This window comes from Leptinotarsa decemlineata, unplaced genomic scaffold (assembly GCF_025532065.1).
Source record: "Leptinotarsa decemlineata unplaced genomic scaffold, Ldec_3_MD MMD2_tig00000576_RagTag_RagTag, whole genome shotgun sequence".
NCBI classification, from domain to species: Eukaryota; Metazoa; Arthropoda; class Insecta; order Coleoptera; family Chrysomelidae; genus Leptinotarsa; species Leptinotarsa decemlineata.
In genome coordinates, this window is record NW_027412551.1 from 3182061 (window position 1) to 3195018 (window position 12958).

Here is a 12958-nt window from a genome sequence, read left to right on the forward strand (position 1 = left end):
TTCCAATTTTCCAAAATAATACAACTCATGTTACTCGCTGATAACATTAGTAAGGAAATGTTCTACGTTCGAAATATTTTTTTTAAGTAGGTAGTTTTTGAGTTTATCCATTATAAATTATATTTCACATTCATTCCAATTCATTACGAGCACCTACCTCTTCAGGTTTGAACCACACCGCACTTAGTTTTGATGGCAGATTCAACAAGAATGTTTGAGAGACAGAAGCAATCGTCTGACCCAGGAGAACAACATAAAATAAGTTTTCGCCAATAGAAAATAATTTGACACCCGCGCCAATAACTGCAGTCAAAATACCAATCAAAACTGCAACTCTCAAGCCCTGAAAAATTAAAATAATTATTAGAATACTTGCATGCTACTGGTATGGAATTCAAAGTAGAAAAAGAAAAAGATAGAGAAGGAAATGAGAATGAATTGTGGAAGATGTAAACGGAAGTATTCTGCACTGGCGACGTGTGACAACATCACTCAAAAGAGGTGATCACAATAAATACACTGCAAGTACCGACACAAACTTCGTCTCATTGGAGTTATATGGAGATATATACAGGGTCTTTCACGACGAGCGGTCGTTAGGAATATATGGAAAACGATTCAAAATAAAAACTTGAAATTTTGTAGTAGAGGGTTTTACAAAACTAGAATATTTTCAACCTCGGGTCTCTTTCCGTTATACCGGAAGTTGAGAGCAACTTCCTTATTTTGAATAGAACACCCTGTATTTTATTACATTTTTCAATTTCTCAGCACATTTCAGGCCCACTTTTTGTGTGACAATGCCTATACCTAAATTTGTTAGTTTTCGAGATATCAATTTTTTTCTGAAAAATTTGACAGTTTGAAAAAATCATAACTCATAGACAGTAACAGTTGAAAATGTGAAATTTCACAGAATCACACCTTATGCATCAAGTCATGAAGAGGTCCATCAAATATTCGAAAATAATTTACAGGGTGGTCGAAATTTTCACCTAAAACCAAACATCGAATTTCATCAGTTTTCTCGATGTTATGGTGGAAATTTCGACCACCCTGTAACTTATTTTCTGAAATTTGATGAACCTGTTCATGACTTGATGCTCAAGGTGTGATTCTGTGAAATTTCACATTTTCATCTGTTACTACTGTCTATGAGTTATGATTTTTTTGGAGTGGTGCTGTAACTGTCAAATTTTTCATTAATATCTCGAAAACTAACAAATTTGGCTGTAGGCATTGTTATACAAAATGAACCTAAAATGTGCTGAGAATTTCAAAAATGTAATAAAATACAGAGTCTTCTATTTGAAAGAAGAAAGTTGCCCTCAACTTCCGGTATAACGGAAAGAGACCGAAAGTTGAAAATATTTTAGTTGAGAAAGCCATTTCGTAAAACCTTCTACCACAAAATTTCAAGTTTTTATTTTGAATCGTTCTCCATATATTCCTAACGAACGCTCGTTGGAAGTAATAAAGTTGAATAATGATGGAATTGGCCGATACCTGATGAAAATCTATAACTAACGTATTCAAAAAACACTCTGTTGTGAGATTTTCACTAAACGATTTTACAAAAACGCAACACGTATTTCGCCATACAATGGCTTCTTTGGGCATGTCTTCACTAACTAATTCTACATATTCTATGCTTAATACACCTCATACTACAATTTGAAGTATCTAAATTTCAAGTACCTGTTTTTTTCACCTAAGTTTGTAATGAATTAAATTACCTGAGCTCATGTCCCAGTTTCCACGTTTGAAAAAATATTTAGTAACGGGAAGATATTCAATTCTAATTATTGATCATTCAGTAAATTACCTGAATTTCTGAATCTTTTTATTTCTAAACATTGTAGAGTTTCAAACTCTTCTCTTCTGAATGTTACACATCGTATTCATGATTGAACTCATGTCCTTCTGCCAAAAGGTGGTTTGCAATTGTGAAATTTATCTTTCTCTAAAGAAAACTACCTATGCTCTTTAATGTTCTCCCCATTTGGCCAATATACACTTTTGGGCAAGAGCTACAAGTCAGAATTTATAACAATTAATCGTATTGAAGGCACAGGTATGGAACGCCGTTTTACTTTTTATTATCACAAATATTCATTCCTCAATTTATTCAAGTAACAATTTATTTGTTTGAATTTAATTGATTCATGCATTTGTTCGACACATTTAAAACGATTTTTCGCAAAATGTGTTCTATTTTAAATGACACTTGATTTAAAATATTACATGAATTAATTTGTTTGATGAAAAGTTGGGAACAGTTATAATATAGATTCATTGTTTGAAATTTTTGAAAGTGAATGTTTGTCATATATACTTTTTTTGTAACTATTGAATAATTTACTACAATTTCTGTGAAACATGAATAAAATTATTTGTTGATAATTTTAATTCGGCGCTAGCATCGAGCGGATTTTTGCAGAAGCTGAATTTTTAAATCTGGCAACATGAAGTCTAGTGATAGTAACACAATATTCCGTCCGACCGCAGCGCCGAATAAAAATTATCAACAATCAATTTAATTCATGTATCACCTAAAATCAACAATCAAAACAATTCATTTTTACAAAATACCAATAGAAAGTAAAACGGCGTGCCACGCCGTTTTACTTTTCATCAATATTCCTTTGAAATGAGCTTAATTACTTTGTTTGTTGAATTTCAGTGATACATAAATTGAATTGATAGTTGATAATTTTTATTCGGCGCTGATGTACGGCGTATTTTTGTGGAACTACATAACTGCATATATGTATGACGTTGGTCATAGTACGGTAATAATCCGTTCGACCGCAACGAAGAATAAAAATTATCAACAAACAATTTAATTCATGTATCACCTAAATGCAACAGTCAAAACAATTCATTTTTATTAATATTCCTTTGAAATGAGCTGAATTATTTTGTTTGTTGAATTTCAGTGCGCCACGGTTGAACGGCGTTTTGTCGTACTATAAATGAACTAGAATGTTGCCATATGTGACACTTGAAGTTCTTGATAAATCCGCTCGATACCAGCGCCGAATTAAAATTATCAACAATCGTTTTAAATGTATCATCTTTTAAATACAACAAACTTTTTGAATCATCAAAAAATTTCTTTGTCACAAATTAGCTTTTTAAAAAGATTGATGAAATAAAATGATGCTTGCTTGAGAATGTTTTGCACAAAAGTTGTAACCAAATTTTAAATTGAATGCATTAAAGTGAATGTTGGAAATATTCAACACTTTCAATAAAATTAAAATATAACAATCTTTATTAGTCATAGAAAAATATTTAGTATGGAAAGTTAATTTGGTATATTTTCTGACAAACGAAAGTCTATTTTTATTACCAACAATGTTTCATGGGAAAACTTTGACAGTCATTCAAATATGCCTATTCATTGAAATTTTATTTCCAAACTTACTTTCAGAAAGTGAATTTACAGTTTTATTATAATTCAACAGTCATATAAATAATTAAAATTTTATTCAAAGGTCAAAATTATATACGGAATCGAAACGTTTGTTGAATTTACTCGAATAATACATTCCATTGACTGTTGAATAGGAAGGTTTGTTCATTGCTGAGTTGAACTATATGTATATAGATTATTTTTCAGCATAATATATAGTAAATTGGCGTTCCATTTTCCAATACTCTGAAACAATATTTTTCTTTGGAATCAATAAAAGCTTCAAGTTATTTCATTAGTCTTTTTTATTCAAATAACAATGTTATTCATGTGACATTTTAAATCAAGTGTCATTTAAAATAGAACAAATTTTGCGAACAATCGTTTTTGATGTGTCGAACAAATGCATGAATCAATTAAATTCAAACAAATAAATTGTTAGTTGAATAAATTGAGGAATGAATATTTGTGACAATAAAAAGTAAAACGGCGTTCCATACTCAGGTTTGATGTTTTATATCTAATCAAAGTCTTGTTCCTCAGTTTTTGCAACGGTTCATGGAAAATGAGAAGTGAAATTCATTTCATACTTTATAATTATTTGATAATGTTTTTGGGTCATAAACAGGGTACACACCCGAAAAAACAAAATTCTCGAAAGTTGAATATACCATAGTCACCTCGTAAGTCTGGAGATGTTTGTAACTTCAATTGAATAATAAATTCATTCTGTAATTAATGTGATATCGATGATATCATGATGAATTATAATATAAATGTACTGAATAATGAGTTTCGTGATTCTCTGAGAAACACGTGAATTCCTGATTGACGTGTTCTTCAATAGAAGATACTACTTAATCTCTTTGAGATATAACAAAACACATCCTTTATAGTCTGGGTCACAAGATCCTTTTTTGGAACTTCTGTCCAAGGGCACCGAAAATTATGATCCAAGGCTCATTCGATTCGGAATGACCTCTAGCACCTTTTTGAAAAATTTCAAGAGGGGCTCGAAAAAATTGCAAAAGCTATAAACAATTCAGTAAGAAAAGAGGGGTTTGGTTTTTTGCAAATATCTCGGAAAATAGTAAAGATATCCGAAATTTGAAATAAGATCCTCCTCTCTAAGGATCTTTTTTCGAATTTCAAACTTTCCAAATCAAGGTCAAATGAAATTTGCATGAAAGAGACAACGTGTGACATAGCCTGTTGATTTTTTATTATTGTGAACGGAAGTCTCGTGTTATCTAGTTTTAAATGTTTTCCAATGCTTTTCATTTTTTTAATTAGATCCTGAGTAAAAGCTACTTTTTCTTGGGTGTCGTCAGCCATGTAACGTTGTAAAATCATCTCAACTTCGACTAGATATCTGGTCGAATTTAGGATCGAACTCACATAAATGTTATAACTCATTTTTCACCTTCAAGAATTTTTTTAGAGTAATGTCGTAAATTATATATGTAATATTATCGAACCATTTTTTCATGGTATACATGGTATAGGATGAAGAAAATAACTACTTTCTGATTTCTACTAAGTTTCATATTTGTTGCGACCGGTTTCCTACATTCAATATGAATTTTATATATTGTTTATTGACATTCATGATATTCATACCCGACATGGATCAGTGTCAATACTGACTTGCTGAATCGACATCCGTCAATACGCTGTTCTCAAAACGACGACATAAAGACTCTTTATTTTCTTTGTTTCATTTTAGAATATGTCATCACCTATTTTTCTATAAATACCATCCTGCTTGGTGAAATGAGTTAGTTATAGTTACATTCATACTCTGTTACTCAAGTTATAATTTTGTATTCTGTTACTGAGGGAAATTCAGTACTGTTTCTCTATTTTCAAAATGAATATTATTTTTTTAAACGTATATTTTCAAAGTGAGGTATAACATGAATTTCTACAAAAACAATAGGTCATCAGTCGAACAAGATTGTTTAACATATTAAGTGGGCTGAAGAATTCGTAGGCTAGCACACAAATGGGGATACTAGTATTAAATCCCTAACTTCAAAAGACACATTTACAAAGTGCACAGCTATCGGATTATTAGTTCGTGATATTGTACATTCTGAATTAAGCAACTTTTGTTAGTTTGAAGAAGATGGATAAAAAGGAACTTTTTAGGTTTGCACGCGAATATCAGTTTTCAGTAGTACAAATAAAAATGTCCCTTCAAAAGTAAGACTAGTTTTCTTCATTTCGACTTAGACGTTCACAGCTAGTATTGAAGTTCACACAACCGTTTTTTGTATGTCCATGTGTGCAACCTATACTCTGATGGTTCCTCATTTGAAATAGGAAACATAACAGATACATACGCCTTACCGAATTAGCTTAATGGAGATAATCGTTAACAACAAAGATGAACCGTGGCTATTTGGCTTTTCAGTCTGAACAATTATTTGTGACATAATTCAATCATCATTTTTGATACGAATAGTGCCACCTTCGATATTAAATTCAACCAATCACTTCTTCGCCAGACAATTTGGTCCTCAGAGTCGGATTTGACCCTTTTAGCATTTTGATCGTTCATATTTGATCGATTTGGAAAAAGTAAACACTAAGTATTGTTTTTTGGAAGGATAAGGGGTGGAGAGCTTGTGTGTGTCTTGATATTTTTTTTAATAGAAAAAAACAAGAATATATTGCTTTGCTGACAACAGCACACTTGTCTCGTCATTCTATTCGAATTCCAGGACATCGGCTGCGGATACACATCTTCACCGGCAGCAGAAGGTTACATATTTCAATGGGTAACCATTGGGTGAAGTAACCAATGCCAAGAAAACCCTGGCATCGATTTTCGTCATACCGGATAATAATGTCAGGACAGACAATTCCGCTTTCTACTTCGATGACTTTGTTGGGGGTTAAAATGGACATCAATATGTCTTGGCACAATCATGTCACTGGAATTGCAAAGGCTGCTTCTCAAAAGCTTGTAACACTGTTCCGAACCAGAGAACTGTACCCAGCTTAGCAACTTTTGATGCTTTATAAAGCTCAGGTCAAACCTTCTTTGGAGTATTGTTCTCATATATGAAGCTCCGCCGCTAAGCATACCCTGAAATTGCTTGATTCCATCCAGAAGACAGCCTTCAGTCTGTTTGGAGACACGAATATCACTTATAACCTTGATAGTTTAGAACATCGGAAAAAGGTTGTATATTTGTCTCCCTTCTATAAATACTTTCACGGGAGGTGTTCAAGTAACTCAGCACATTTGATTCCACCAAGAACAGTGCATATCAGAAATATGCGACGGATTGTGACTGCTCATCATTTTGAGGTCCAACCCAATACACTTCAAACTTCACTGATCAATAACTCTTCTATTTCGTAGCTGAGTTTATGCGGAATACACTTCCTAAGAACGTTTTTCCGGATGAATGTATTCCCCAGCAATTCAAATCCAACGTGAATCGCTACTTTCGCACAGGCACCGCTCTTAGAGCACCTCAGGAATTTTTCTGTAGTGCTTGTATTTTGTCCTCGAAAAAACAATATTTCACCTTCTTCAGTGTCTTGTGGATTTTTAGATGGGATGGCTGAAAAATTATGTGAATATCGTACTTTTCGAGATAGTTCACTAGAATATATTACTACTTTGATCAACCGTACTAAGCATCATTCTGAGATTATTTCAACCTTGCTTGCAGAATCAGGGGTTGATTCATTGAAAAAAATTAGAACACACACAAATTCCCCACCGAAATTTTTGAATTTTGCCATTTGATGTAATAAAGTTGATGAAAAAAAATATTCATATATTGAGTATTCTTTACCATTGACCTTTCGTAAAGCAGTCTCAACAGAAACCCACAATCCTTCAAACATACATCTTGATAATTGATTTTATGAAAAAACATCGAAACACTGTCTAAGTAATTTGGAGTACTTCAAGTGTTGTTCAAGTTTATTTCATCACTAGTGTTAGATGAATAGGCAATGTAGGGGATGAATATTACTGGAGTTTAGTCCCAACACCAAACCGGTATTTTTAACACCTCGACACGTGTTTCAATCACCTAATGATCATCTTCAACAGGAAGATTAAACTGAGTTCAATCACCGAGTTCAATCTTCCCCTTAAAGATGATCATTTGGTCATTGAAACACGTGTCGAGGTGGTAAAAATAACGGTTTGGTGTTCGGACTAAACTCCAGTAATATACATTACTACACCAAAGGTTCCGAATAGTACACCACAAATGTAGAAGATGATAAAAATATTCCATCACTCACCATTTTATCAATGATATAAGATGCAGGAAATACTACAATTGGCCAAATAACACCATAAGTCGTTGATGTCCAGTCTACCGTTGAAGCACTGACATGGTAATATTTCATCACTATGTTGGTTATAATTGAGTATTCAATCCACTGAGCTGTACTCAAACACGTACATAAAATATAAATGATCAAAATTACCCATCTTTTTCGACATACTTCAATAACTGGTTGTATTTTCTCATCTATCATACCATACGCTTCCATCTTAAGACGACATTCTCGCACGACAAAACATTCGAAGAAATCATTTTCAATATATATAAAATGTGAAAATTTTCAACCGTCAATCTGCATAGATTATTAAGTTCTGTAATTCATACCGACTTCAATTATAGAATATACGGGGGTAGCTGAAGAAATTTGAAATATAATGACGAAATTTGGTGGATGGAGTAATAAAAATGCAATACCAACTCAAAATGCAGGGTCGTCATTCGTCATTCGGGAACAGGGGCTGACCAGCGCAACCTTGGAAAAAAAATAATAATGATTAGGATAATAATAAAATTTTTATTAAAACAACAATAAAAATAAAAACAACAATAAAAATTAATTGGCGCTCTGGGGCGACTTCATTGATTCCAGTGGCACATTTGCTTTTTCAGCTGCAGGAAAACCCGGAGAAATCTGTAGCACCACAGCATCTGAAGATCTTGATCTTAGGATAATGATGATGACAATGATGATGAAGTAAGTGATTAAATACTCGAGGGTATAACTGTGACACCCCCGGAAACTGAAGGCACAAGGTCACCCATTTGTTTTATATGGATGATCTTAAACTTCATGCCTCTGGAGAGAAGGATCTCCATCAGTCCTTGAGGGTGGAGGAAGAGTACACGCATGCTATCGGTATGAAATTCGGGACAGACAAATGTGCAATGGTCCATCTCAAAAGAGGACGATGTGGGGACTGTAGAGGTGTGCAGCTCGTAGATGGAAGCATCCTACCATCTGGATGCCAGAGAGACGTATACTTACCTCGGGGTGGAACAACGCCACTCACAGGAGGTAACAGCAGTAAGAACTCTCTCCGCGGCAAGTATCAGCACAAACTCCGACAGATCTGGTCATCGGAACTGTCGAGGAAGAACAAAGTTGCTGTAACAAATATGCTTGCCGTTCCAATCTTTCTCTACTCGTTTGGAGTAGTGAAGTGGATTCGGGAGAAGCTGTATCAACTCGACGTAAAGACCCGAAAAATGATGCATCTCTATAGGAGTTTGCATTCCAAATCGTCCGTTTCACGGTTGTACTTCCCCTGACAACAGAGAGGTCGTGGACTTTCGAGTTTGGAGTGTCTACATGACGGAATGGTACCGGATATAGCCTGTAAAGTCGTCACGAGTTAGGATCCCCTTCTCTGCATGGTCCGTGACCATGAGAGAGCAGGAATTGAAGCATTTCCCTTCAGGGTAGCTGCCCAAGCAGCTGATGAACCCAGTTTAGTTGACAACTCATGGTATTAACGAGACACCGGTGTTGCCCTACGCTCCGGGGGATATTGAATCCGTTCTGGGGAACGAAAAGTGCCGAATTCATTGAAACTTTTCGTTCCCCACCCTCAGGCTCATACACGCTAATAAGCCTGATGTAGTCCTTCTCGACCACCAGAGCAAGACGATATTTATCATGGAGTTTTCAGCTCCTGGCGAGATGAATATCGTCCGAAAAGAAGAGGAACAACGGATGAAATATCGAAATTTCCTCTTCGAACACCGCAGACTCTATTCAGACCACTCTGTCAAGGTGGTTGTTCTGATTATTGGAGTCCTTGGTGGAATGATGCCCTCTCTACTCTCGAATCTTAAAATCATACCGGCTTGCCGCACTGAGGCAGAAACCTTAGCCACACAGATGCAGAAGGCTGTCATTCTTGGCTCACTGCGCTTGCTCAGGGCACATGATTCTCTGACCCAATGATCACTTACTCCACGGTGTGGGGAGTGGTCATTGGTTGATAATGCTGGGGCGCCCTCCCGAATGTATCCGATACCTGGAAAAAAATTTACTCGGGGTCAAATGTCACAAAAACGTATTTATCGCGTTTTTTGGCAAAACGGTCAGTTTTATCATAAAATTAGTTCAGTTAAAAAAAGTAGATCAGATGATTATCAACAAAAAATGTTCAAATCTTTTTTTCCTAAGAGCCACCGTTTCTGAGATATAACGATTCACAGAGTTAGAAGAGTTTCTAATCGTCATATTATGCATGTTTCCACGGCACCTTTGAGGTAGTTTACTTAGCGCGTTTTTCTTAACGTGGTTTTCCCGGTAGGCCTATTCCATGTATCTGCCGTGATCCCATTTGATTTGATACTATTGAATAATAAAAGATATTGGCAAGGGTTCAAAATGATAAAAGCGGTGTAATGTTGAAAGAAATGGGGAAATTAATTCGTCTGATTCATGTTTCTCTAACACTTCTACTTCCTCTCTTCTTACTTGTTCTTCTCCTTCTCTATGTTCTTCTTTACCCTGGGTGAATCTTCCACGCATGATCCTTTTCCAGAGGTTGACAAAATTGTATTTATTGCAAGTGGTGTTGTTGGTGATAATAAAATCAGTTTTTATGGAGCTCGTGAAGTTGAGCTCGACTATATGTCAAAAATAACAGTTTTTTTTCAGGACAAATCACAAGCACTACAAGAAAATCTTCAAGGCGCTCTCAGAGCGATGCCTGTGCGAAAGTAGCGATTCTCATTGGATTTGAATCGTTGGAGATTGAATCCATTTGGAAAAACGTTCTCAAGAAGTTTATTCCACATAAACGCAGTTCTTCAGATGAAAGAGTTCCTAAACAGTGAAGTTCGTGGTGTACTGAGTTGAATCCCAAAACGATGAACAGCCACAGCCCGTCGCGTATTTCTGACATGTACCGCTCTTGGTGGAATCAAACCTGCCAAGTCACTTGAACACTTCCTGTGAAACTATCTATAGAAGAGAGACAAATCTCCAACCTTTCTTCGATGATCCAGGCTATCAAAGTTACATGTGATCTTCGCGTCTCCAATCAGGCGGATGGCTCCTTTCTGGATGGAATCCAGCAACTTCAGGGTATGTTTGGGGGCAGAGCTCCATACATTAGAACAAAGGTTTGATCTGAGCTTTATGAAGCATCAATAGTTGCTGAGGTGTGTACAGTTTTCTGGTTCGGAACAGTGTTCCAAGCTTTTGAGAGCCTTTGCAATTCCAGCGACTCATTTGTGCCAAGACATATTGGTGTCCATTTACACCCCCAACAAACTTATCGAAGTAGAAAGCGAAATGTTTTACCTGACATTAATTTATCCGGTTAGGAGACATTTATCTTTTTGGAGAATACCGATTCCTGGGTTTTTATGGCATTGAATTGAACCTGGTTACTTTCACTCTAATTAGAAATCACTTCTGGATCCTCATTGAGATATACAACCTCCTGCTCCGGTGAAGATGTGCCTTCGTAGCTGATGTTCTGGAATCCAAATGAAATGTCGAGACAAGTGTGCTGTCGTCAGCAAAACAATATATGATTCTTGAAGAACACCAGCGTGTGTATTCGAGGGATATCCATCTACGGTCATTTGCAGGAAACGTTCTTTCAGGAAGCTGAAGAGCTATACCCAAAAATGATCCGACTAGCCATATCATCAAAGTTTGACCAGCAATCCCTCATGCCACACACGGTCAAAAGCATTAGAAATATCAAGGGCGACATCTTTTGATTCTCCATGTTTCTCGATTGCGTTATTCCAAATATAAGTGACATACTATAGTAGGTCGAATGTTGATCTTTGTTTCCGAAAGCCATATTGATGATCGCTCAAGATGTTGAAGCCTTCCAAATATTTGAGGATTTGGTGGTTTACGATTTCCTCCATGATTTTTTATATCACTGAGAGCAACGCGACTTGTCTATAGTTTGGCAGATTTTTCTTGCCCTTCTAGGGAATGGGCTGAAGTAGCATATTCCCAAGTAGGAAAAACCCATTTCCTGTAAGATAGGTTGAAAATACTGGTGCGAGTTAATTTGCTCACTTTTTTTATTATAATGACGTACACTTCATCAGGTCCAGACACCTTGTTGATATTGAGCTGTTTCAAAATTTGCCTGACTAAGACACTGTCAAAAAGTTATTTCAGGCATTGTGGATTCTAGTTTGGGAATAGTAGATGGTGCCTTTCCCAAAATATCGACTGTGGAGTGAAACGCATATTGTTCAGCCAGTAAATTTGCTTTTTCTATGGCTGTTGTTGCAATGGACCTATCCGCTTGTGTTGGTAGTGGAATTATGGATTTTGTGAAGTTCTGATTAACAGCTTCAGCTACCGACCAGAAGGATCTAGACCCGATGGGATTGGAAGCAGTTTATCCTTAATTAACTGATTGTGAAGTTCTTTGCTTTCATTTATCCTAAGTTTGCAGCTGTTGCGAGCATTAACAAACCTAGTTCGATTTTCGGCACTGGAATTTTCACGCCACTGCCAGTAGGAGAGATTTTTGGAGGCGACAGCTTGCTCGCAATTTTTGTTGAACCAAGATTTTCCGTTAGGAGGTCGTTTCTTCGAAACAGAAATATATGCATCCATGGATGATAGAATAACTTTCGTGACTTTAGAAGCACAAGTTGAGGGATCTATAGAGCTGGAACATTCAAATTGAAATACGCGGACAAAGTAGTCCTTCTTTTTCTATGAGTAGCACCATTATGTTCACGATGAAAAAGTACCTTTTCACCTTATATTATTGTTTCAACGAATGAGTATTACTGCGGCATTTCGAAATGAAATCGAAAATTATTCTGAATATGATTTGGCTCCCTACCCTTTATCATTGTTTGATGACGTTGGAATGCTGAAAACACAAAAGTCCGCCATTTACGATTGTTTTCAAAGGGTAAATATTAATATTGACAACATAAATGCGACATACATAATTGATGGAAGATATTTAATTCACCGCATTGTGTGAGATAGCGAAGAAATATTCAACGTTATCTTAAATAAATACATTCAGTATTCACGTCGATATTTTGATCCCAGAGTTACTGTCGTATTTGATGGCTATAAAGATTTTACGAGAAATATTAAAGCCGCAGAACAACATCTTCAACTGATATTTCATTTGATCAATCTGTGACAGTTCTTACCAGTCAATAGGAATTTCTTGCAAATACTCACAACAAATTTCGGTTCATTTCAATGTTGAAAGAATAGTTCACTGCTTAAAATATG

At 35.7% G+C, this 12958-nt stretch overlaps 1 protein-coding gene across 2 annotated transcripts in view; it reads right to left on the reverse strand.

The window, feature by feature from the left end:
• Positions 1-9174, reverse strand: part of LOC111515186 (uncharacterized MFS-type transporter C09D4.1) — a 37264-nt gene extending 28090 nt beyond the window's left edge. Inside the window, exons 1-2 of one of the 2 annotated variants that reach the window (XM_074174277.1) lie at positions 7694-9173; positions 158-343 (exon numbers count right to left, since the gene is read on the reverse strand). In XM_074174277.1, coding sequence (XP_074030378.1) covers positions 158-343; positions 7694-7948 — 441 coding nt within the window. In that variant the 5' untranslated portion in view covers positions 7949-9173. Of the gene's footprint in view, positions 1-157; positions 344-7693 lie in introns of both variants that reach the window. The other variant, XM_074174278.1, reaches the window with a different exon arrangement.
• Positions 9175-12958: the final 3784 nt, after the last annotated feature.